Source organism: Mustela lutreola, chromosome 1 (assembly GCF_030435805.1).
Source record: "Mustela lutreola isolate mMusLut2 chromosome 1, mMusLut2.pri, whole genome shotgun sequence".
Classification (NCBI taxonomy): Eukaryota; Metazoa; Chordata; class Mammalia; order Carnivora; family Mustelidae; genus Mustela; species Mustela lutreola.
This window is the reverse complement of record NC_081290.1, coordinates 120,439,895-120,465,228: the sequence shown is the minus strand read 5'-3', so window position 1 is coordinate 120,465,228 and position 25,334 is coordinate 120,439,895. Positions and strand designations below refer to the sequence as shown.

General features: G+C 40.6%; 1 protein-coding gene across 4 annotated transcripts in view; it reads left to right on the top strand.

The window, feature by feature from the left end:
* The window catches only part of AFF1 (ALF transcription elongation factor 1), a 206,500-nt gene that overhangs the window by 137,510 nt on the left and 43,656 nt on the right, over positions 1-25,334 (top strand). For 2 of the 4 annotated variants that reach the window (XM_059173319.1, XM_059173321.1), the window contains 3 exons: positions 16,492-16,536; positions 21,728-21,814; positions 22,754-22,790. In XM_059173319.1, the coding sequence (XP_059029302.1) occupies positions 16,492-16,536; positions 21,728-21,814; positions 22,754-22,790 (169 nt within the window). The remainder of the gene's footprint in view (positions 1-16,491; positions 16,537-21,727; positions 21,815-22,753; positions 22,791-25,334) is intronic. The other 2 variants (XM_059173320.1, XM_059173322.1) reach the window with 2 other exon arrangements.

The window sequence follows — 25,334 nt, the reverse complement described above, 5'->3', positions numbered from 1 at the left end:
TTTGTTGCTTTGCTTTTGTTTTCTAGCAAATGGAATTTGGGTCCAATTCAAATCATTGTGGGGCTCCTGCCCAAATTTAATTTTTTTATTTTTTCCAAATTTTAACTTACAAATAATAATTGATTTTCAGCAGTAAAAGAATATTTTGAAGTAATTTTACTTTGGTACAGGCAAGTGGAGGAGATGGATTTTAGTATTCTTGGAGTTTTTGGTTCTTAATTAGTTTATTCAGCCTATTCGTGGTCAACATGGCCTGTGTCTATGTGGGATGGAAATTTATGTGCTGAAAGTCTCGTTAGAGAAGATGACAGTGTTTTCATTTTTTCCCCCTCAGAAGACAGAATTTGTTTAAGATGAAGCAGTAGTGAATCTTGTGTCAACAACAAGAAAGTGGAGAAATTGGGCACAAGTAACGAGAAAGGAGGGTGCACCCTCAGGTGTTACTATAGTGTGAATGTTTCCTTGATTTATTTGAATTCAGGTTATACGTTTGAGCTCTCTTTTTTTTTTTTTTTTTTAAGATTTTATTTATTTAGGGCGCCTGGGTGGCTCAGTGGGTTAAGCCGCTGCCTTCGGCTCAGGTCATGATCTCAGGGTCCTGGGATCGAGTCCCGCATCGGGCTCTCTGCTCAGCAGGGAGCCTGCTTCCCCCTCTCTCTCTCTGCCTGCTTCTCTATCTACTTGTGATTTCTCTCTGTCAAATAAATAAATAAAATCTTAAAAAAAAATTTATTTATTTATTTGACAGAGAGAGTGAGAGAGAGAGAGCAAGCGAGAGTAGAGGGAGCAAGGAGAGGGAGCAGCAGGCAGACGGAGCAGGAGAGGCAGACTGCCCTGCTGAACAGGGAGCCTGATGAAGCTGGATGGCAGGAACTCTGGGATCATGACCTGAGCTAAAGGCAGATGCTTAACTGACTGAGCCACCCAGGCACTCCTACCTTTGGGCTTTTTTAAAAGTAGGAACTGCGTACGAAAATGAGTCGGAGGACCTATTAGCTTCAGATTTAGGAAGGGATAGAGTTTTCAAGCAACTTAAGCCTGTCACAAATAATGTTTGTTTTAGGAACTTGTTCTAATTAAGTCCAGAAGAAACTGGCATATTCTGTCCTACAAAAAGCTTTTGAGAGAATTGTATTAAGGAAACAATGTTTGACATTGAGATGGCTCTTGAAAGTTTTACTAAAAGTGATAATAAAGCAGGGGTGCCTGGGTGACTCAGTGGGTTAAAGCCTCTGCCTTCAGCTCAGGTCATGATCCCAGGGTCTGGGGATCAGACCCTGCATCGGGCTCTCTGTTTGGTGAGGAGCCTGCTTCCCCCCTCTCTCTGCCTACTTGTGATCTCTCTCTCTGTGTTAAATAAATAAATAAAATCTTTGGGGGAAAAAAAGATTTTGTTTATTTATTTGACAGAGATCACAAGTAGGCAGAGAGGCAGGCAGAGAGACGGGGAGAAACAGGCTCCCCGCCAAGCAAAAAGCCCACTGAGCCACCCAGGTGCCCCTAAATAAACAGAATCTTTAAAAAAAAAAAAAAGAGAGAGAGATAATAAAACATATAAGACTTCCTGCTCTGGAGCCTAAAATTCTTCAGGTTCACCTACTGTTACTTAGTAGACAGCATTATTGTGGCAGTATAAATAATATTGCTTATTTTTACAGAGGATTCAGCTGTATACCAGTTAAAGAACTTTAGAGTGAAAGGACTTTTTAAATAGCGTGTGCCCTTTCCCATCCTCCTCTCCCAGGCTGGCACTGTGATTATGACACTGTCAGTAGAAAAGTGACCTGTGCTCCAAGAGCATCTTCTCGGCAGGCCGTGTGCCAGGTGTAAGGAGTAGTCAGGAGAACCACAGTTGGATTTATGTTCGACTGAGATGTAATTTACTTCTGCTCATTTGACCCTCTCTTCTCTTAAAGGCAATTTTAAAAAGGAATTGTTTTGTTGCCACTGTTAGAATGGTCGACCATTTTTCATACTCTCTCTTCTCTGGCTCCTCGATTCTGTAGCCTAGGAAATCAGGAATGACAATAAATGCAAGAATATTGTGAATGATGACAGATAGGGTTCACTTACTTGCCTTAAAACAGACAGGGCACCTGGGTGGCTCGGTTGGTTAAGCAACTAACTGCCTTCAGTTCAGGTCAAAATCCTGGAGTCCCAGGATCGAGTCCTGCGTCTGGCTCCCTGCTCAGTGGGAAATAAATCTGCTTCTCCCTCTGACCCTCTCCCCCCTCATGCTCTCTCTCTCAAATAAATAAATATAATCTTTAAAAATAAATAAATTAAAAAAAAAAAAAACACACCAGACAGTTGGGAGTCTTAGGTTAAGGGCTCTGGGCTTAGGTCAAGAGTACTTTTAAAACTTCACTGCAGGTGTCTGTCAGTGTTGAGGAAATGAGAAGAGCAGGGAGAGTGAGAGTGGAAAATACCAAGATGGGGAAAGTGTTTGAGTTGGGTCACATGATGGGCATAAACTGTTTGCTGCTGCAACATTTAGAATAGTGATCATATATAGTCTGAATGTTTAAAATGCTTTAAATTCAGCAGGTATGAGGGGCGCCTGGGTGGCTCAATTGGTTAGGCATCCAATTCTTGACTTCACCTCAGGTGGCGATCTCAGGGTCATGGGATTGAGCTGGGCATTGGGTTCCCTGCTCGGCTCAGTCTGCTTGTCCTTCTCCCTCTGCTCTTCCTGCCACTCACACACTCTCAAATAAGTAAATAAATAAATAAGTAAAATCTTTAAGTAAATAAATTAAGTAAGTAAATAAATAAAAAATAGTAGATATTAGAGTACATTTATTTTACAAGCAAAGAGTGTTTTTGATTTGCACATATGAAATACCTATTTAAAATACATGCAAGACTAAAATTTATTTTGCTTATTTTTTTGAGAGAGCCAGTGCATGAGCTCAGGGAGGGGCAGAGGGAGAAGGGGAGAGAGAGAGAGAGAGAGAATCCCAAGCGGGTTCTACGCGTAGTGTGAAGCCCCATTTGGGGCTCTGTCTCACCGCCCTGAGATTGTGACCTTGAGCTGAAATCAAGAGTTGGGTGCTCAACCAACTGAACCACCCAGGTGCCCTGGAAAGAAAAAAATTTTATATATATTTATCCTGCCCCTTGCATTTATATATTAAAAAACAAAACAAAAAACTAGCACTTGTTGAGTGACTAAATATTTGTTCAAAACATTGTTCTTAAACTTTTTCACTAGAGTAAATCACTTTATGAGATGAGCTTTACTAGGAACTTGTTGCAGTTTGTCTAAACTTTCAGACCAAATTTATATGCAAAGATAATGCAGGAAAAGAAAAAGATTATTAAGTCTACCAGAGAGTCAGTGGAATTAGTAAACGTTTTTTTTCCCCTAAAAAAGAATGACTGAATCTAGTTTTTAATAGATTTTGGAAAAGCAAAATTGTCTCTTCATTTTAGGTCCTCTTTGAGGATAGGATTGAATAAGTGATTTGTAACCATTCATAATGTTACAATATTAAATGATTTCTACTTTCCCAACATGATCTTTGGCCTTTTTTCTAGACCCTGGCAAGCAACCTGGTGGTTTGTTACTTAACATTAAAGCCCCAAGAAATGGGGGAATTTACTTGCTCAGAATTAGATATAAAGGGCAAGGCCATCTTTATTTTCCTTCTCTCCTGTTTATTATAGTATCAGTAATCCCCAAGGTAGTTTGAAGCTCAAATTGCTTCCTCAGAGCATATATGCCTGCTTCAGTAATTTTCTGCCCTTTTTTTTCCACTGGGTTCTGTTTTTTGTTTTGAAAAGTCATCATGCCAGGAGACAGACAGCCCACACCTAGCCCAGAGGGGACTGTTGAGATTACTCTTGGAATAAACCCAAGATAAAAATCTTTATGTTCTTTCAGACAAAGAGTGGATTAAATGGCTTATCTTATTCATATGACTTCAGTTTCTTTCAACCTAATCCAGAAACTGATGGAAAATTTTTTTCTGGTGCCTCTCTAGGCTTAGCTTTTGCTCAGCTATGGAAAAAAAAAGTCCAGGCACCCTATGTAACATAGAATTAGACATGGTTCCTGAACACTGTTTGCCACTTAAGTTTGATAGACACATACACTCAAAGGAGGAGCAGTAATACAGGTTTATGTCGTGGTTGACAAAGTAATTTAGTAGTGCTGTTTTAGACTCAGAACCATCAGTTAATATGATTTGTGAGAGAGCAATCAATCGCGCGCGTGTGTGCGTGCGTGTGTGTGTGTGTGTGTATGTGTGTGTATGTGAGAGAGAGAGAGAGAGAGCGCGCATGAGCACACACGAGGGAGTGCGGGAGAGAGAACGGTGTGATGGAATTGGGGGTAAGCATGGTCATCAGTCACCACCACACTGCAGTGTAACACCCTCCCTACCATGATATATTTTAATTGAAAGACTTCATGCTTTGGGGCGCCTGGGTGGCTCAGTGGGTTGAGCCGCTGCCTTCGGCTCAGGTCATGATCTCGGGGTCCTGGGATCGAGCCCCGCATCGGGCTCTCTGCTCAGCAGGGAGCCTGCTTCCTCCTCTCTCTCTGCCTGCCTCTCTGCCTACTTGTGATCTCTCTCTGTCAAATAAATAAATAAAATCTTAAAAAAAAAAAAAAAAGAAAGAAAGAAAGACTTCATGCTTTGCAAATTAATGTACCCACTCAAAAATAAAAAAAATTAAGTCTCTCTTAGAGAAAACTGTTAAGATTGTTTCCGTCAATAGAGTTGTTTCTGGAAGGAAATAGATCATATTGTTTTGTTCATTTGAAAGAACTTGTCAGTTTATTATCACTGGAACCAGTGTCTAGACTTGTTCTTTGAGATTCCTCTTTCTCGCTCTTTACTCTTTTCCTTCTTTTTTTTCCCCTTTCCCTTTCATTCCTTCCTTCCTTCCTTTTTTTTCCTTCCTTCCTTCCTTCAAGCAGTGCCTTTTTAGCCACTCTTACTAAATCATTCATGGTTGCTAAGCCCACAGTGGTCTTCATGGGGTCTCATGTGATCTTTCTTCCAAGGCCCAATGTTTTCAAGTCTTAAGAGCATTGGAGATTTCTGATACCTTATTACATGCTGAATGGTAGTGGTTCACAGCCAAAAAGTTAGAAAGTTGGTGTATTACCGAGATGAGACAGAAGTACTCTCAAACAGTGGGAAGTTTTTTTTACATTTGTTTTTCATCCAGGTTCTTTGTTTTTAAGTCAGTTAAACCTGCCTCAGGTAGACCCCCTTCCACTTAACTTTTATACCAAGAAAACTAGTTGACATCACCATAAATAATATCTACTGAAAACATTTCTGTACATAGTGCATAAACATAAATAGTATTTTTTAAAAGATTTATTTTATTTATTTATTTATGAGAGAGAGAGAGAGAGAGAGAGAGCGCGAGCGAGCGCACAAGCAAGGGGAGCGGGAGAGGGAGAAGCGGGCTCCCCGCTGAGCAGGGAGCCCGATGCCGGTCTCGATCCCAGGACCCCGAGACCACAACTCGAGCCGAAGGCAGACATCTAATGACTGAACCACCCAGGCGCCCCAGTTTTTTTTTTTTTTTTTAAGTTGGAACTGTTACCTGTGGCTCTACAGAAGCCTTGCCAAATACATTAAAATGTACACACTCAGGCGATCTTAGGAAAATAATAGTAATAAAATAAATGAAACCAACACTTCTAGTACTCACATTCATTTGTACATTTAGATGAAGTTTTTACAATCATGTATGTGGGGAAGATTATTCACTGTCCGTATTTTTATTTATTTAAAACAAATCTTAAGAACTAGATCCTAGGTTCCATAATGAAAAGATACTTTGTTTTAATAGAGATCTAAACAGAATTTCCAGACTACTTTAAGTAGTTTACTTAATATAAATTATGAGCTTTTATAAATTTCACACATTTTACTTTTTATTTGATAGAGATTACAAGTAGGCAGAGAGGAGGAAACATGCTCCCCGCTGAGCAGAGAGCCTGGTGTGAGGCTCCATCCTAGGACACTGGGATCATGACCTGAGCCGAAGGCAGAGGCCTAACCTACTGAGCCATCCAGGCACCCCAGTTTCACACATTTTAGAAAAATAAGTATTAATGATACTAAAGCAAATTAGGTAAAGTCAAAGTGCCTGGAAAGGAACAGTAAACATATTCATACTGATCTTTAAAAGTTCAGACTACTTCTGATGAGGTTTTATAAGTTTCAGTAATGATATTTAGGGTTCTTTTCATTTTTAGTTTGCTTTAGTTCATGAAAGACAAGGAAATAATTTGCCTATAAAAATTGGAGTTTACCTAAAGGTGAACTTTAAAAAAAAATTTTTTTTTTTTTTAAGATTTTATTTATTTATTTGACAGACAGAGATCACAGGTAGGCAGAGAGGCAGGCAGAGAGAAGGGGGGAAGCAGGCTCCCCACTGAGCAGAGAGCCCGATGCGGGGCTTGATCTCAGGACTCTGAGATCATGACCCGAGCCAAAGGCAGTGGCTTAACCCGCTGAGCCACCCAGGTGCCCCAAGGTGAACTTTTAAATCAGGGATATTAGCTTTTGTTTAATAAGTGAATTGGGGTATCACCCCATCTTCCAGGCTTCCAGCTTTCTTCAGTGTTCATCCCTAGAATATTTCTTGATGTCCTCTCTCAAGGAGACACATGCTTTTCCTTACCCCAACACAAGCATGTCTGATGTACCCCCTCTCCCACTAGTCATGATCTCCTGTTCACTTTTAGATCTGAAACTTTGCCTGGAGAAATTCACATCCCCATACTCTTTGAGTAAAGAAAATCTGATGGGGTTTGGTGGTGGTGATGAAATTTTGTTGTAATATATTTTTTTTAATTGAGGATTTCTGTATTTTAAGAAGTATTGTTCTGTGAAGATGTCTGTCTGGAATGTTACAAGTGAGAGCAAACATATTGCTTCTAATATATAGGAAAAAGAATTTGCCTAAAATACTCATACTTTTTGGTAAGTTCATGTTTCTGAATTTTGTCAGAGATGCCATGAAATGAGAAAAGCAGATTTGTTTCACAAATACTACTTGCTCATTTGTGTTAGTCCAGAATTATGCTGAGGTCTTGGGAGACACAGAGATGAATAAACCCCTACACCCCATCAAATAAGAAACGAGGCTGTGGAAAACAAATGAAAACACTAAGGCTATCTTTCAGAGTTGAAGGTAGGGAGTGAAGGAGTAAGGAGACTTCCAGAAAAGGCCTGCCAGTGTTTGTGACACCTCTGTTTCCACACGACCACTCTTTCTAGAGCCTCCAATATAAGTAGAAAGCATGGTCTTTCCATAGTAAATTTTTGGTGATGATAACTGTAGGTGACCTATAGACATCCCTCATCATTTAAAATGATTTTGTCCTTTATCATGGTCTTCCCTTGAAAAATTTATTTGGAAAGCTATAGAGATTTCTGCAATTGGCGTGATGTTAATTGTGGTAGCCTTCATGTGTGGCAGACAGTTTGGCACTTAAAAAAAGGGTTCCAAGGAAATGTGAGTGATTCTTTGCTACATATTAGAGCATTTTAAAGTCTATTCAAAACCTTTCCATTATTTGAAGATATTTGGGGAGCTACAGGAGGGTGTTTAATTTTTTAAAATTTAACAGTTAAAGTTGGCTTGCAATTTACCAAATACTATTACACTGTTAAGAGTGCCCTGTTCTGGGCTACCTGGGTGGCTCAGTGGGTTAGGCCTCTGCCGTCGGCTGAGGTCATGATCTCAGGGTCCTGGGATTGAATCCTGCATCTGGCTCTCTGCTGGGCAGGGAGCCTGCTTCCTCCTCTCTCTCTCTCTCTCTCTCTGCTTGCCTCTCTGCCTACTTGTGATCTCTCTCCGTCAAATAAATAATATCTTTTTTTTTTTTAAGTGCCCTGTTCTGTCTTCAAGCTCATTATCCCTCCTTCCATATTAACGATCTGTAGCTTCGTTTTTAAAAATATTTGTACCATAAGTGTGCCTGTAAATCTGTCTAGGGATCTTAAAAAGTCTTCTGAAATACTGGGTGTGGAAGTAGACGTTTAGATAGTTGCCCAAAGGGCATGATGCTTCTGAAACCTAATATTTCTAGCACCTTTATAACTTTCCAGCCTAAGTAGGCACACCCAAGCAGTATGAGCGTTTTCTTGTAATAGGCCTCGCTGTTGAGGGAATTTACTTTGTATTCACAGAATAAAATTAATTTTGCGTCAGAACCTTGCTCAGGCAGGCCTTTTGGTTTCCTTCTATAATCTGTCTCTTGGAAATGGGGATTATGGCATCTTCATGATAAATGCCTGCATTTGTTTGTATGGCATTAGCTTTAACATACATTGTCTTATTTCTTCCTCACGAGGTTTTGTGTATTTCGTATGTGGCTGCTCAGTATTTAAGTATTTGACTGATTCTAAAAAAGCAAACCCAAACAGTGCACCTCTTTCAAGGTCTTTGTAGGTTAGTTTGGAAAGAAAGAGTGAATTTAGTTAGTAGACCCTGGCCCGCGCCTTAACAGTAGTCCTGGATTTCCACAGGAACACTTCCCAGGCGCCGATGGAAGGCTGACCGCAAATCTGCGAGCAGCTCGGCGCACTACGCGCTAGCTGGAGCAAGCCCAGAGCAGTGAGGAAGAAGCTGGGAATAGATGCACATAGGTGTGTGTTTGGGAGAAGGAAAGTCACTCAGAGGAAGACAAATAGAATGTAAAGACAAATGTGGCAGAAGACATTCGACTGTACTTTGAGTGAGAATATTTATCCCTATTTTTAAAAATCTCAGCCTGATTTTGTTTTTATTTATGAATAGATAAATATTTTGTGATACAGAATTTAAAGGATAAAAATATGTACATAGAAAAGCTTCCCACTGACACCCCCCACCCCCTAATTCTCCCTTCTGGAAGCAGCTGATGTGCCAGGCTTCTTCTCGTCCATATTCTCAGTGCTGTTTCAGGTATCATTAGTAACTCCACCTTCATCTTCTATTCCATTGTCTTGCCACTGATACAGATCCTGGCATTCACTGCACCTATTTTTTTTTCCTTTTTCTTTTATGTTTATTGCTTAACAATACATCTTGGAGATTGCCCCCAAATCAGTACATGAAGATGGTCCTCATTGTCATAGCTGCATAGTACTTCTGTGTAAGGGGCACGTATTACAGTTTTCTTAGCCAATTATCCCTAGATGGGCATTTAGATTGTTCCCAGTCTCTTACTATTTGCAAACTAGGCTGAAGTGACTAACTTTGTACAGATGCCTGTGTGTACACTTCGAAGTTGGTCCACCTAGAAGCCACATTGCTGTGTCAGAGTACAGAAAATTAGAATTTGGGGGCTTTTGCCTAATTGGGGTCTTCCAAAGTTGTGACCTGTTACCCTGCCACCAACCAGTGTATTAGAGTGCCTGTTTCCTCATAACTAGCTTATAGACACAGTATTGTCAGTTTTTTGTTTTGCCAGTCAGGTGAAAAATAGTTTTCTAAGAGTAGTCCTAATGTTTCTAAGGAGGAAACAATGCAAAAAACTTCCCTTTTGTCCCCAGTACGTTTATTTCCAGTAGTCTGTTACTTAAGACATTGACATATAATTTGGATGAACGAGTGTGTAAGAAGTCTCTAAAGCTAAAATCTGGAAATTTATTTTCATGTTCTGAGTTCTGAGCCTAAAAGCATACCAGCAGATGTGTATTGGTTAGAATTGGTAATACTATCCTTTTATCACCATCAGGAAATAGTCCCAAAGAACTTGAATCTCAGGCCGCATTAGAGAGCCAGTCCTCAGCAGGGCCAGAGCTAGAATCCAAGATCTTCTGGCTTCCTTCCCCTGCATGCTGCCTTTGTGCTCCCTGTGGTTCCTGGTTAGTGATAACTAAGGGTGTTTGAGAACAGCATTGTTACAAAAGTGCTGCTCTGTTGAAACTTGAGAGACTTATGATACAACATTGCAAAGGGCTTCCTGGTCTCAATGGTGAGGTAGAGTTCTTCCCCCTCCAGCTCTTTTCAGCTTACTAAAACAAACTTGAGTCATGCTTAGAAGACTTTTATGAACGTATTTTATTTTGATATCAGTGCATTTCCGTATGCTTAACAGTGTCAGTCCAAGAGGAGTGAGAAATCAGAACGAGGCCCGCGTTGATGCCTTTTCTGGTCTGACGCACCTTTAGTGCTAAGAGGCAGTTAGATCTGAATCCCAGAGTACTGCTTTGCATGAACAGAGGCAAAACATTGTTCTTAAAAAAGTGTGTTTGGTCATGCATAGGACAACTGGAATCACGTCCCCTCCTTAAAATGCTAAAATGTGTTTGTCCCTTGCCCAAATGTTGGAGGTGTTTGGAAAGGTAGTTTTAACTGTTGTGAACCCAGCCTCAGCCAGTCCAGAGCATTGTGTGACTTCGGACATGTACCTTAATTTCTCCAAAATTCAGTCTCACTTTAAAAAGTGGGATAATACGTACCACGGAAGTTGATAGAATTGGAGTGTTATACAGAATTCCCTCAGAGATTTTTTGTTGTTGTTGCCAAGTGTAATTGACACACAATATTAGTTCCAATTGTACAACATCGTGATTTAACCTTTATATACATTATGGAGTGATCACCATAATAAATCTAGCTACCATCTGTCACTATACAAAGTTGTTACCTGTTATTAACTATATTCCCTATGCTGTACATTGCATCCTGTGTCTTATTTATTTTATAACTGGAAGTTTGTATCTCTTTATCCCTTTTTCTCAGCCGCGCCCCAACCCGCTTCCCCTCCTCTGGCAACCAAATTGCTCTTTGTATCTGTGAGTTTGTTTCCTTTGTTAAATACTTCCTTTTTCTTTTTTATTTTTTTTTAAGATTTTATTTATTTATTTGACAGAGAGAGATCACAAGTAGGCAGAGAGGCAAGCAGAGAGAGAGGAAGAAGCAGGCTCCCTGTTGAGAAGAGAGGCCAATGTGGGGCTTGATCCCAGGACCCTGAGATCATGACCTGAGCCGAAGGCAGAGGCTTAACCTACTGAGCCACCCAGGTGCCTCCCCATTTATTTTTAAATTTTTTTTTTTTTTTAAGATTTTATTTATTTATCAGAGAGAGAGAGGGGGAGAGAGCCAGCACAGGCAGACAGAATGGCAGGCAGAGGCAGAGGGAGCAGCAGGCTCCCTGCTGAGCAAGGAGCCCGATGCGGGACTCGATCCTAGGATGCTGGGATCATGACCTGAGCCGAAGGCAGCTGCTTAACCAACTGAGCCACCCAGGCGTCCCCCCATTTTTTTTTTTTTTTAAGATTTTATTTATTTATCTGTCAGCACAAGCAAGTACAGTGGCAGGCAGAGGCAGAGAGAGAGGCAGGCTTCCTGCTGAGCAAGGAGCTGGTTGTGGGACTTGATCCCATGACCCTGGGATCACGACCTGAGCCGAAGGCAGTGGCTTAACCAACTAAACCACCCAGGTGTCCCCTGCCCCATTTCTTAATTGGATTGTTTTCTGGATGGTAGTCTTGAGTTCTGTGTGTATTTTGGGTGTTAATCCCTTATTGATTATATCATTTGCAAATATTCTCCTCTCCCATTCAGTAGGTTGTCTTTTGTTTTGCTGATAGTTTTCTTTACTGTGCAGAAGACTTTTAGTTTGATGTGGTCCCATTTATTTATCTTTACTTTTGTTCTTGCCTGAGCAGACAGATCCAAAAAAGTACTGCTTAGACGATGTCCAAGAGATTACTGCCTGTGTTTTTTTTTTTCCCCCAGGACTTTCATGTTTTCCGGTCTTAGGTCTCTAATCCATTTTTTAGTTTATTTTTGTGTATGATGTAAGAAGGTGATGCCGTTACATTCTTTTGCATGTAGCTGTCCAGTGTTCCCAGCACCATTTGTTTAAGAGACTTTTTCCCATTGTATATTCTTGCTTCCTTTGTTGAAGATTAATCGACTGTACCAGCATGGGTTTCTATTTCTGGACTCTGTTCTGGTCTCTTGGTCTCTGTGTCTGTTCTTGTACAGCACCATATTGTTTTTCTTACTGTAGCTTTGTAGTATAGTTTGAGATCAGGGAGTGTGATACCTTCAGCTTTGTTCTTCTTTCTCAAGACTGCTTGGGCTGTTGGAGTCTATTTTGGTTCTGTACAAATTCCAGTACTGTTTGTTCTAGTTCTGTGAAAAATACCGTTGGTATTTTGGTTTTGATACCATTGATTTTGATAGATGACACTGAATCTGTGGATTGATTTGGGTAGTATGAATGTTTTATTTTTGGGTAGTATGGGCATTTTAACAATATTCTTCTAGTCCATGAGCATGATATATCTGTTTATTTGTATTATTTTCAGTTTCTTTCATCAGGGTCTTACAGTTTTCAAAGTCTTGGTCTTTTACTTTCTTGTTTAAATTTATTCCTAGGTGTTTTGTATGGGTTTGTTTTTGGATGTAATTATAAATGGGATTGTTTTCTTTCTTTTTTTTTTTTTTTTAAGATTTTATTTATTTGACAGAGATCACAGGTAGGCAGAGAGGCTGGGGTGGGGGGTGGGGAAGCAGGTTCCCTGCTGAGCAGAGAACCAGATTTTGGGGGGAGGGGTTTGAGTTCCAGGACCCTGAGATCATGACCTGAGCTGAAGGCAGAGACTTAACCCACTGAGCCAGCCAGGCACCCCCTGGGATTGTTTTCTTAATTTCTCTTTCTGATGGTTACTAGTATACAGAAATGCAACAGATTTATGTATATTATTTTGTATCCTGAAGCTTTACTGAATTCATTTATTCTAATAGTTTTCTGGTGAAGTCTTTAGAATTTTCTATATATAGTATGTCATCTGCAAATTGGGACAGTTTTACTTATTTTCCAGTAAATAAGTAAAACTTTTGTTCTTTGTCTGATTGCTGTGCCTAGGACTTCCAGTTACTCTGTTGAATAAAGTGGCAGGAGTAGGCATCCTCGTCTTAGAGGAAAAGCTTCTAGCTTTTCATAGTTGAATGTAACATTGGCTGTGGTATTTCATTTTTATGTTTCTGTAATGAGGGCCAGATCTACAATTGATGGGGAAATTTAGTGCAGTCTCCCTGCTCCTGCTCCCCAAGCCAATGCTGTTGCATTTTACAATAGATGGTATCAAATAGAGGAAATAATAGTAGGTAAAGAGGTTAATGCCGTGCCAGGTACAATAGGTATTCAGTGAGTAGCTGCTGTCATTTTATTTTTAGTTGAATAGAATTACGGTTCCTGTGTTAAGGCCATACCCTAGTGAGGAAACGAGGTCAGTCTACACACACGACACCAGATTCGGGAGGTAGCCACAAGTCGGTAGGAGGGCAGAGCTGTGCTCCCCAAGGAACCTAGAGGTTGAATGTGGGATTTGTGGTTGTAGTCCCCATCTGTACACTGGGAGCAGGAGCTGGATGAGGAAGGGACCTGCAAAGTAGAACTTCCTGATTCATGTAGCTAGCAGAGATTTTCCTTGTTGTTGCTTTTTGTCACCTCTTCTTCTTTGGGGAGGTCTTAACCTGAAGATCTTCAGCCTTAACTAGGCTGTGCTTTAGAGAGGCTTAGTGTTTACTTCCTCTTGGGCTGCAGTGTTTGTTCCAGGGAGCGTGGATTCTCCCAGCAGGAATGGCAGAGCTCAGTGGGAGACCCTGTGGCCAAAGTGGATTTTAAGTAAGGGATTGGGCCATAATGGTTTGTTGAACTTGCCCTCCCCTTTTGGAAGGTCTCCTTCTGGCAGCAGACTTGGAGGTGCCAGACTGTACTTGATGAAACAAGGGAGCCTGTCCTTACAGATGTTTCTCTGCAGACACATTTGAAACACATGCACTCTTAAACTAGAGTCTAATTTGGATCGGCGGAAGAGTAAAGATCAGAATCTCAGGTAGATGGAACATAAAATAGACTCCTGTTATTGAGACTATCTTGGAACCTCCCCTCTGTTAAATAGTTAAATATCATTTTAAAAATACATGTTGGTACTCACAGAGGTATTTAAGAGTGAAGGGGCATTAACTCTGTCTGACTTACTCTTAAAAATGGTTTAGGATAGATGGGTGGGAGAGAAAAAAATAAAAAACAAATGTGGTAGGATGCTGACATTTGGGGAATCTGGGTGAACGATTTGTGGGAATTTTTTTTCTATTTTCACAACTTTTCTCTAAATACAAAATTATTTCTAAAGAACAAGTTGAAAATATCTTGAGCATCTTTCCATGCAAGCCCGTACATTGACATTATTATTTTAATTCTCTGTAGCACACTGCTGTGTGCATATACTGTGAAGATCTAGATTCCTGTTTTTGGGTATTTGATTATTTCCAGTTATTTGCTATTACAAACAGTGCTGCTCGGAGGTCTTTCAATATGTTAATATCCTCATGTATTTGGAATGGAATCCCTGCACTTTGTTGAAATATTCCCACTCTCATAGTGCACCTAATAGGAAAAAATCAACAGTAAATGAAACAAATTAAACGAATGAATGCTTGAACACTAAGACCTTATTTACAATTTTAAATGGGTTAAATGGGTTAAAGTTTGTCCACTTAGCAATATTTATCTTATCCAGATACTAATAAATTCTGAGCTTTAGAAAAATTTCTTTGGTTCTGCTTCATCTCCTGTAATAAAGCTTTAGGGAAAAAAATCTTTTAGTGACATGAAGCATCTTGGCTAAGTGTTGACTCCTTGAGTAATTACGAAGATTGGAAGGTCTTTTATTAGCATCCTGAAGTTAAAGCCTTCACATCGCATTCTGTCAGAAGCAGTGGGCAAATCTTTTTCTCTCTCATTCCAACATGCTTCACTATTTCATTGATTCCCAGACATGTTGATTGGATTCCTGTTCGTCTTCCAGGAACAGATGGGGATGAGGGGACTGTTTGACCAGGGTCGGTAGGAATATGCTATATGCTTTATTGTATTGATTCACCTTCAACTTATAATTGTTATTTTTCCTGATGATACATGTGAAAAATTGAAACCATAGACTATTCTTACATTTTACTCTCAGGTCAAAACAGCATTCAGTTCTGTTTCTGACATTTGTACTGAAAGGTTTGGTTATTAGTGTTTGGCCCAATTTTTAGGCATCTCTTAATGGTTTTGAAAAAACGAAAAAGCAGGTAAGGAAATGTAGTTAGTAACATGCAGAATGCCTAAAGGCAGATCTGATAGGACATCAAGGTATACCCTTGATTCTTTGGTTATACCTTCTAACTTCCTCAAAAATATCAAAGTGCAAACATTTCAACACAATTGTTTCCATGAAATTTACAGGTTTTAAGAACAGACCCAGTCAAGGTAAATCACATTTGAACATTGACATGCCTGTTCAGTTTGATTCCACGACAGTGTGAGTGTTGTGTGCTCTTTTCTTTCCTTTTCCCTTCATCCTTAAACTGGAGTGGTGAGTTAATGAATCCTAGATCAGGAATTGGTATTAAATTACACTCAGATTAGAAATGAGAGCCGGAAAAAACCCCTTTCTTCTCCTCTCCAGCTGTGAGGCAGGTATTGGACCCAACGGACTGGGAAGACCAGTGCTTTATGCACACAGTAGAGGCAGTCACAGGAAGGGTGTGTGTTGTATAGAACTTGCCCAGGGCACTTGGCTCTGAATTTACACAGAACAATCCAGTGAATCCATCCTTTTCCAGTGAAAAGGAGGAGGTCATGGGTTTTGTTTCATGTGTCTAGTTAACAAAAAATGGTTGGGTTTTTGTTTGTTTGTTTTAGTGTTTTTTGTTTTACTTTTTCATTTTCTTTGCACTTAAAGATACAAAGACTGTAAAAATGACTTTTCCTAGACACTGGCTATGGTGGTGATAGCGTGGTAGCAGCTGTCATTTGTTTAGCTGAGAATCAGGAAGAAGTGTAAGTAGTAGATCTTTCATAGAGGCCACTAGGAAAACTCCTCTCTCCCTAGGGTCTTTGTCTGGGGAAATGGGGGGCATGTTTTTGTGTATGTGTGTGTATACATGTGCATATATACTGTGAAATGCTGACTTGAAGGAGGGGTAGAGACATTAGAATGAATGTCATTTTAAAGACAGTCTTTGACCAGCTAGATTATTACCCAGAAAATCTAAACTATCCTTGATTTGGTGTTCCCCTCTTTACTGTGGGCTCAGTGGGGTGTCCACATGATTTTCATCACTGTGTTCATTTCCCTTGGCTGGCTGGACAGATGTTACTATGGAGCAGGCTGTGACCCCTGCTTCCTGTCTTTCTGCCTCCACTTTCGTTATGTCTGTTGTTCCTCTAGATTTACTGATTTTCTTTAAGGTACATGTTTTTTTCCTTTGGAAATGTTGACCTGAGGGTCCAAATTAGTCTCAATTTGTCTCCAGCAGAAGCATTTCCCCACGGATGAAGTCAGGTTGGTCTCTGGTCTTGTTTGCTCCAGAATGTGAAGCTCCTACTACTCCGCCAGTGAAAGGTCACCCTTGTAGCAGTGTTGCTGGATGAATACCAGCACCCACTAGTACCATTTCTTGAGTTGGATTTTATTTGTGCTAAGCTTTTCCTTCTTTCCCCTCCCCCACTTTTAGCAGACCTACTCCAATGAAGTTCATTGTGTTGAAGAGATTCTGAAGGTGAGTTCCTTTACTGTTTCTCCATTTGAAGAAATACTGAAGGAAGTAGACGGATATCCATTGACTTTGACTTTAATGAACAGTTTCCATTCCAAACCCCTTCAAACAGTTTCCCTCCTCACACCCTCCAATGCAAAATAATCCAGAATAGGAACAGAGGGTCTCTTAAGAGCCTAATGGAGTCTCTGACAGATTCTATTAATTAAAGTGAAGTCCACAAGCTGCAAGGCATTTGGATTAGAGTTTCAAGACCTCGCTCAGGTTTTTCTGATGGTTATTCATAAAGACCCAAAGAGTGGCTCACTTCTCAGGAAGAAAAGGCCTCTTTATTTAACCTCTTTATTTAAGGGGTTAAATAGTGCTGGATGTATCCCTCTTGGTATTTTGTAGGTCACACCCGATAGGTATGGCCTCATTTTTAGTGAGGCCATGGATTTTTAAAGGAATTTTTAAAAAAACAGTAGAAAGTAAGTGGACATCTGTAAGCCTACTGTGAAGGGTTATTTTTCACTCTTGTTTCTTGAGATGGTGCCATGAACAGTTGTACTGCTTCTGCAGATACATCATTGAACCTATCATGTGTGGGTTCAAGGCTTTTTGTACAAGGACAACAAATGCCTCCTAGAATTCAGCTCCAGGAAACAATAAATCCATTCTCCTCATGAACCAGTATGCTTTCTTTTCATCAGAGAAGAATTATATAAGTTGTTGAGTTTCCCATTTGGGCTTTAATTTCCAGGAAATCTAGAGCTAAATTTAATGCCCTCCAAGTACTGTAATAGTAATAACTGAGGGTTTTGTTTATTTCTCATCCTTTTTCTTCAGCCTTTAACTTTCCTCTGTGTGGGATTTAATGATATTCTTGCTTTATCTTTTACTATAAGTTTTCTGATTTTATTTTTGAAGTGGAAATATACATGACGCATGGACCTGTTCATTTGTGTCATCACTGCTCACTTTCCCTCAAAATACATGCTTGCCCAGTTGTTTCCTTTAATTTTCCACCCGATCTCGTCTGATCTCGGAAACTAAGCAGGGTCAGGCCTGGTTAGTACTTGGACGGGAGTCTGTTGTAAAGTAAGGTGGAACTGAACCAGGTTTTTGTTTTTGTTTTTTTAAAAAAGATTTATTGATTTATTTTAGAGAGAGAGTGCGATCAGGGGATTTGGTTTGGTAGAAGGAGATGGAGACTCCTCCCAGAGCCCAGTGCGGGGCTTGATGTCAGGACCCTGAGATCACTATCTCAGCTGAAACCAAGGGTCTCAGACATTCAACTGACTGCGTCCCCCAGGCGCCCCTGAAACCAGTAATTCTATAGCTTACCTTCTCACTTGGAAAAATTTTGACTAAGGTAGTGCCTGCCCAGATGTTTAGAAAGTATAGAAAGTAGTCCCATCGTTTTTTTTTTCTTTGTCCCCTACTTTTGAAGTTAGGATCTTCTGAGAAAGAAATATCTCTAAGAAAACATGCTTTGTACTGCTAGAATTGAGCAGTATTTCTGAAGCAACTCGAACGATTAATAATAAACAGGTTATCTTGATCAAGCTTTTGTTTCATCCTTTCCTTCTGGGATTTCTGAAATCCTTTGGTATGATGAGTCATAAGAACAACAGATGACTTAGTTATAAAATAAGGTTTAGCATTTTCTCTGAAAGTGTATGTGATTTGTTTTATAGTTACTACAAAAGTAAATGCAACAATGTAGATAAGTTTGTCTTCTGTATATGTCAAATGCTACTCTTAGGTTTTGATGTGGGTTAATATATTACTTGTGGAATCCCTTAATTAGGATGATGGTATTAGAGCACCAGATGAACAATTTTAATTTAATAAACCCATTTAATAAACTCTCCACCTCTCAGCCAACATCACTTTGATGGGTTCTTCCTTACCTGGAAATACATGAAAGTGAATGGTTAATGCAGGCAACCAGAGGAGTATTTTCATTTGTAAATTGTACAGAAACCAGACAGAAGGCTGTCCTGGACTGAGGAGGGGCACAGGCCTTTGCACAGCAGAGACTTGTTGGAGTCTGTGCCCCTTCTTTTCTCCTCTCTTTGGAGCTCCAGCTACATCATGTGTACTGCCCTGAGCCTCGGTTTCCTTGCTAGTAAATTGAAGGCCCTGGGCTAATAGATGATCTCTGGTGTGTGATCTAGCTCCCCCTCTCTTACCGATATTTTCCTCTGCCTCATGGTCCTTGTTCTTCTCTTGTACGAGCAATCTATGAAGATCGCCAAGAATCCTAACACAAATCTTTCTGATGGGCAATAGAAGCAGTAAATAGTTCCCTAACAGAAAAAAATCAGTCGTAGATGATAGATACTGTTTGGTTCTCTTGGTGGAAATATTAAAAATGGAAGTGTTTTAATGAAGGGTAGGGGGTGGCCTGTGTTTCTGAAGGCTAATGGGGTAAGGAGATACCAGATAGACACTACTAGAAACTAGGAATTGGTCCCATATGAGCTCCAGACAGGGCACTGTGCCCTCATGTCCTCAGTGGGTGTATGGAAACAGCTTGTGTCCCCTTACAGTGTGATGCCCTGGGCAGCCTCCTGGGAAAGTCAATGCAGTTCTCGGGGACATGACCTCGGTGTAGCCTCTCAGTGACGCTGTGACAGTCAATGGCAACACTAGCGTTCATTCATTCATTTATGCAACAAATGCCCACTAAGCCTCAAATACTTTCCTTGGCACTGGGGATTCTGTATGAAGAAGACTTGAGTTCTTGCTCTAAAGGGGATTGTGGGGAAAGATAATTATGTAATAAAAATGTCAGGTATTGCTAAGTACTGTGAGTCCTACAGCAGGTGAATGAAGAGGAAAGAATACAAAAAACCTTAGAGGTGGGAACAGGTCGGTATATAATAGAAGAGCGTCAGGAGCTAGACGGTGTATCTAGAGCAGAAGGAGCAAGGTGGAGAGTGAGAAGCTATAGCATCCATGGTGCCTGGAAGCCAAGACTGAGGCAGGTGTGATGATAAGTTATTGCTAAGGTAGGTAGCACATTCCTGGCCTTGCATGCAATTCTGGGCAGCCTCCTCACCTTATGGCCGCAATTCTCCTAAGGCCTAACTCCCTCCAATAAGCTAGGCATTTAGGGAAGTATATAAATTCTTTCAGACTCTTGGTAAATAACTTAGGGCCTGAAAGAATTTATGCACTTTCCAACGGCCTAATTTAATAGCTGGGGCAGCCTTGGGCATTGTGAGTACAATAGACATTTTCTGGGAATAATTGGTGACTAAAAGTCATAGATACCATTGGGATTCTAAAGAAATTCTTGGAAAACGAAGAGAGGGGATACTTTCAAACACTTCAATTAATTGCATTTTTACATTGTAGCAATATAATGATCCCATTCCTTAAAGGATATTAAAATAAATAAAATAGCAGGGAGCTGTCTTTGGTGCAGTATTGAAATTCTTGAGAAACTAGACTTAATTAGAAGTTTATTAAGAAGTTTATTAAGTTTATTAATTAGAAGTTTATTAAGTTTATTAAGTTTATTAAGTACTTTCTATGACCATGTATCTAGACACTACATAAATTATTGCCCCTCGGGAAAATAAGTGGTCTTAGTTCACCTTTCACTGAGAACAGGTGCCAGAGGGCTCAGGCACCTCAGGTTCCCTAGGGCTGGTAAGGATCAGAGTTCAGATTCCAGTCTGGGATTTGAGGACAGAATTCTTCCTTTGTGCTGCACAAAACAGAGGGTTAGTCTGTGGGCAGGAGTATGTCTTCACCTTTAGCAAAAATTAAGAAAGCTAGCCTTAGAGACTTTGCTTATCCCTGTGGCAGGTCACTTATGTCTGTCCTGGGGTGATAACAGCCCAGAGAGTGGCTGTGGGGAAAGGCAAGGGAGAAGGTGCAGAGGTTGGGAATGGAAATACTGCTAGAGATCCATCTCCAGTTGTTCAAGTATCAGGTGGCATTTCTGTGGTAATGGAGAGGTTATCCGCACTCTGAAAAGAGTGTAGTGTTCTGTAATATACTGTGTTGTACAAGTGAAGTAATTCAGCACAGTCTGGGGTCATCAGCTTGCTGGTAGGAAGTTGCCTGTCCATCGTTAAGCCAGTTTCCCAGGCAAGTGTGACACATGTGGGAATGAACTTCTTGCTCTTAGACCGGAGGAGCAAACCCATGCTGTGTGTTCTCAGCCATTAGCCTGATCCAGTCATTCTGGCTCTGTTTTCTCATCTATAAAAATGAAGGGGTTGAGGGACACCTGGGTGGCTCAGTCAGTTAAGCATCTGCCTTCAGCTCAGATCATGATCCTGGGATTGAGACCCATATCGGGCTCTCCACCCAGGAGGGAGTCTGCTTCTCCCTCTGCCTGCTGCTCCTCTTGATTGTGCTCTCTCTCTCTCTGACAAATAAATAACATCCTAAAAAAAAAAGGAGTTGATATGAATGATCTCCAATGCCATTTTAGTGCTTTACCAAAGTGTGTGTGCACATGCATGCGTGTATTTGTGATTAGACATGTTTAATCTGACCCATTTCCCCCCAGTTTTTTAGCAAACGGACTATTAAGTCATGAGTGTGCTTAGAAAAGAAGAATTCATGTCGATAAATATATTAATTTGTGAGGGAGAAATCTTGCCTCCATGAAAATAGTGAATAGAAGTGAAACTTCTATTACTGGAAAGGGAAGGTAATTTTTTAAGGCCCCTTCCTCCAAAAAAAATTTTTGTATGTACTAATAGTGTGTATCAGGGGAGGGTCAAATCCATTAAAACTCTCCCAAGTGGAACAAGTGACCTGAATTACTTGTTTGCTTAAGTCAAACAGGAAAGTTCTTCTTCCTTTGAACTTAAATAATTCCAGGAAATGCAATAAAGAAGCTGAAGGAGAAAGAAAGCATTGAGTAGAGACTCCATGCTCCCAGTTACATAAGCTCTGTTAATACCCATTACTGTTTATATGCTTTATACAGTGTTAAGACCGTCTATGTTCTATATTCTCGATTTTCTCCTTTGAACTGCTTTCTCTTTGGTGAGTTGGAGGTTTTCAGCATTTGAACATAACCCGTTAAGTAGGAGACTTTTAAAAAGTAAAATAACTTTTAAGATTCCACTTTTTATTTACCACCAGTGCACTTTACATTCAGTTTAAAAAGTTAACTTACATAGCAATAAGTGTTCTATTTATAATTTACTCTTTCTTTCTTTTCCAAATCTCTTTCCAGGAAATGACCCACTCATGGCCGCCTCCTTTGACAGCAATACACACGCCTAGTACAGCTGAGCCCTCCAAATTTCCTTTTCCCACAAAGGTAATCCCTTCCAAGTACAGCAGGCACTGTATCCACACCCGTTTCAAAGTCTGAAGTATTGTTATGAGCTAGATTAATCTAGTACTGACTGTTGAAATCTTTACAGATTAGGTTAAATTCGCCACTCATTTAGCTTCTTAAAGTGCTTCATAATGTTTTTAAACACTTCACTCTCCAAACTATGTAAGAACATCTTATATATATTTGTACAAGGTTTTGTAGCTTATGAAAGTTTTGGGGGCTTTTCAGTCAATTCTCTCATTTGAGTCTTCTTACTTAGACATGGGAAAACAGAAGTCCAGGGAAAGTAAGCAAGGTAGTTGTCTGATTCCTCATCCGGAATTTAGGTACATGTGTAACACGTAGATCTTAGACTTCTCATGCCTCCTAATTTTCTTGAGGTTTGCTGTGATCATCTACGTTAGTGCTGGTTTTAATAACAAGTGGATCAGTTGCTGACTTGGATGTTTCCATTGAAGTCGTTTTGAGCAGTGTGTTTTAAACACTCCCATTTTCCTTTGCTTATTTGTACTTTGGGATAAGCTTCAGGGTATAGAATAGCACCTTCAGATCTGTGTTCTGTCCAGGTTGGTATACATGCATACTGTTAATATATTAATGCTATTTCTTCCCATGATACTGTTTTCAAAAGAGGTTATATCTACCCAGACCTGAATTAGTCGTATTAGATACTTTCCATATTTTCTCATGATAGTTTTTTTAAATGTTGTTCTTAGTTACTGGCTTTAAGGTCAAACATTATACTTTATGGAAATAAATAAATAGATGCTTGCTCAACATCCAAGGAAAAATAAGTTCTAGGTAAGAATAAAAGAAATAAGTAATAAGTAGAAAAAATAAACCCCATTTATCAGTGTTTATCACAGTTAGCAATGATGCAGAATATTTTAATAACTAGAGATTTTTTTTTCTTTCTAGGATTCTCAGCACATCAGTTCTGCAACCCAAAACCAAAGTAAGTGGAGCTTTCATTGCATTGGAGACCAAAGCAAAGCTTTTGTTGTTTTAATATAAAAAAAAATAAAATGAAAAATAGCCCAGCACAGATGAGGGCTTCCTGTTCTGAAAGACTAGGAAGGGAGCACAAGCATAAAGCTGTTCTTTAGGTGGAATTTCAGATTGCTGCAAAGAGTTAATGATGATGTCCTGGTAAAGCACTTGACAAATGTAATGTGTCATAATTATAACAAATACAGTTTCTGATCTATCCACACATCATGAATGTGACTCTGAAAGCATTGCAACCCGGAAATGGTTGGGGTATTTTGTGTGGTTCTTGGTTTTTTGTTTTTTGTTTTTCAAGATTTTATTTAATTATTTGAGAGAGAGGTCATGAGAGATAAGCAGGGGGAGGGACAGAGAGACAAGCAGGCTCCCTATGGAGCAGGGAGGCTGATGTGGGGCTCGATCCCAGGACCGTGGGATGTTGACTTGAGCTGAAGGCAGATGCTTAACCGACTGAGCCACCCAGCCACCCCCCCCCCCCCCACTTCAAAAGATTTTATTTATTTGTTTGATGGACACAGAGAGAGAGGGAACACAAGCAGGGGAATGGGAAGGGGGAAGCAGGCTTCCCAGTGAGCAGGGAGCCCGATGCTGGGATCATGACCTGAGCCAAAGGCAGCCGTTTAACCACTGAGCCACCCAGGCGCCCCTGCAGTCATTTTGTTTATAAATATATGGTACATGTCCAAGTTCTGAAGTATTAGTCTTAAAAAAAAAAAAAAAGGACAATGAAGTAGGGTATGTAGGTATGTTGGGAGAAGGTTGCACAGAGGTACTCCATGGAGATGACTCTTCCTCAAATCTCCCCACCTCCTTCTTTTCTCTCACTTATATTTATTCCCTGTATTTTTTACAGTTTAAATTGCAAGGATATGAGGAGAAGAGAAAAGATGAGGAAAGCAAGAAACAGAATATTCTTTCCTATAGAGCAGGGGTGGGCCCACCATATCCTGAGATATATCCTGAGAGTTGATCTGTTTGCAGCTGGTTTTTGTAAAGAAGGTTTTCTCAGGACACAACCATGCCTGTTCATTTATTATGCAACAAGGTACAGCATGCAAAGTCTGAAATATTTGCTGTCCGACCTTTATAGAAAAAGTTTGCCATCCTCTGCTCTAGATACCGAATGAGACATTGCAAAAAGCTCATAACTGAATTTTCCCCCAAATGCAGAGAAAGAAACCTGATCATCTTGCCATAGTATTGTAAAAGCAGCAAAGTAAAATTAACAGAAAATAATGGCTTCTTGCAGAGATGGGGCATCTTTTTCTCTCAGCAGCTTGGCAGCCTCTCCAGAGACAGATAAGCAGTGGAGTGGCACAGGTCTCTGCTGAATGGCTGGCTCAGCTGTGTTCAGGCTTGCTGTATGCCCCTTTACCCCTTGCTGTCACTGCTCCCCATTTGCTAGGGCTGTCTGGCTGGTGGATCAGATGCCTCCCACTGGGTTACAGCTTTGATGATTGCTGACTCCTGGTTTAGAAAGACCTTTTAAGCCTTTAAATTGTTTGATTTCCCCTTTTAGCAAAATCTAGCTGAAGAGGAGCTGGTAAGCACTTTCTTGGTGGAGGATGGGTGGCCCTCTCGGCCAGCAGGTGGAGTAGTGTGGGCCCATCTCTCCTTGCTCCGAGGCGTTTTCAGAGCCTGGCACGTCTCCAGTGGGTCTTGGCTCACTGTATCTATGCTTATCCTGTGGTTTTTCATGCTGCTGCCACTCTGTCTGTCCATGTTCCGGGGAACCTTGTTTATTTTGTGAGAGTCGGCCTAGTTGAACCCTGGAAAGGTCTAGTTGTATGTTGGATGAAGAGAGAATTATCCTAAGGTTTTGGAGTCTCTGGAGAATGTAGTATGCCTAAGGACAACCAGAGCCTTGTGGTGCTTCAAACCCTGTGAAGACCAGTATATGAGAGTCCCTGTGAGTGAGGAGAACTGTGACCTTAGCCCCTCCAGTGTGTAGTAGCCCTGAGGGGAAGCAGTTACAAACACCATGTAAGAGCTGCTGCCACCGTGAGGATGACGTGATTAATTGCAGAGTCTCCACATGACCCTTTGGGAAATCTCATTCAACCCCCTGCTACAAGGCTCCCGGATTTCCATTCCACTTCCCGTTCCCTATTATATCAAGCCTAAAGCAGCTTCCTCGAAGATAGTTTGTTGCCTCCACAGTTAATATTGCACGTTCCCTTCCAGGGAAGCTCCTAGGTTCTACCAGGTGGCACCACTAGTCTTTCTGAGGAGTCTGTCATGTCCCTGTTACTGGTGGTGTGTCATTGCCAAACAAGAGTTATAACTTACTATCCTGGCATTCAGCGCTCCCTAAATCTGACCTTCACCTGTCTTCCTATGGTGTCCACACATTTTGCACCCCATCCTTTACCGAGTCTGTGCCATTTTAAATCTTCCCTCTCCTAAGCCCCAGCTCGCACTGTCTCCTACTGAAGGCCATCCTCCCCCTCTCCCTTGGGCCAGCATTCTGTCAAAATCTCACCCATCTTTT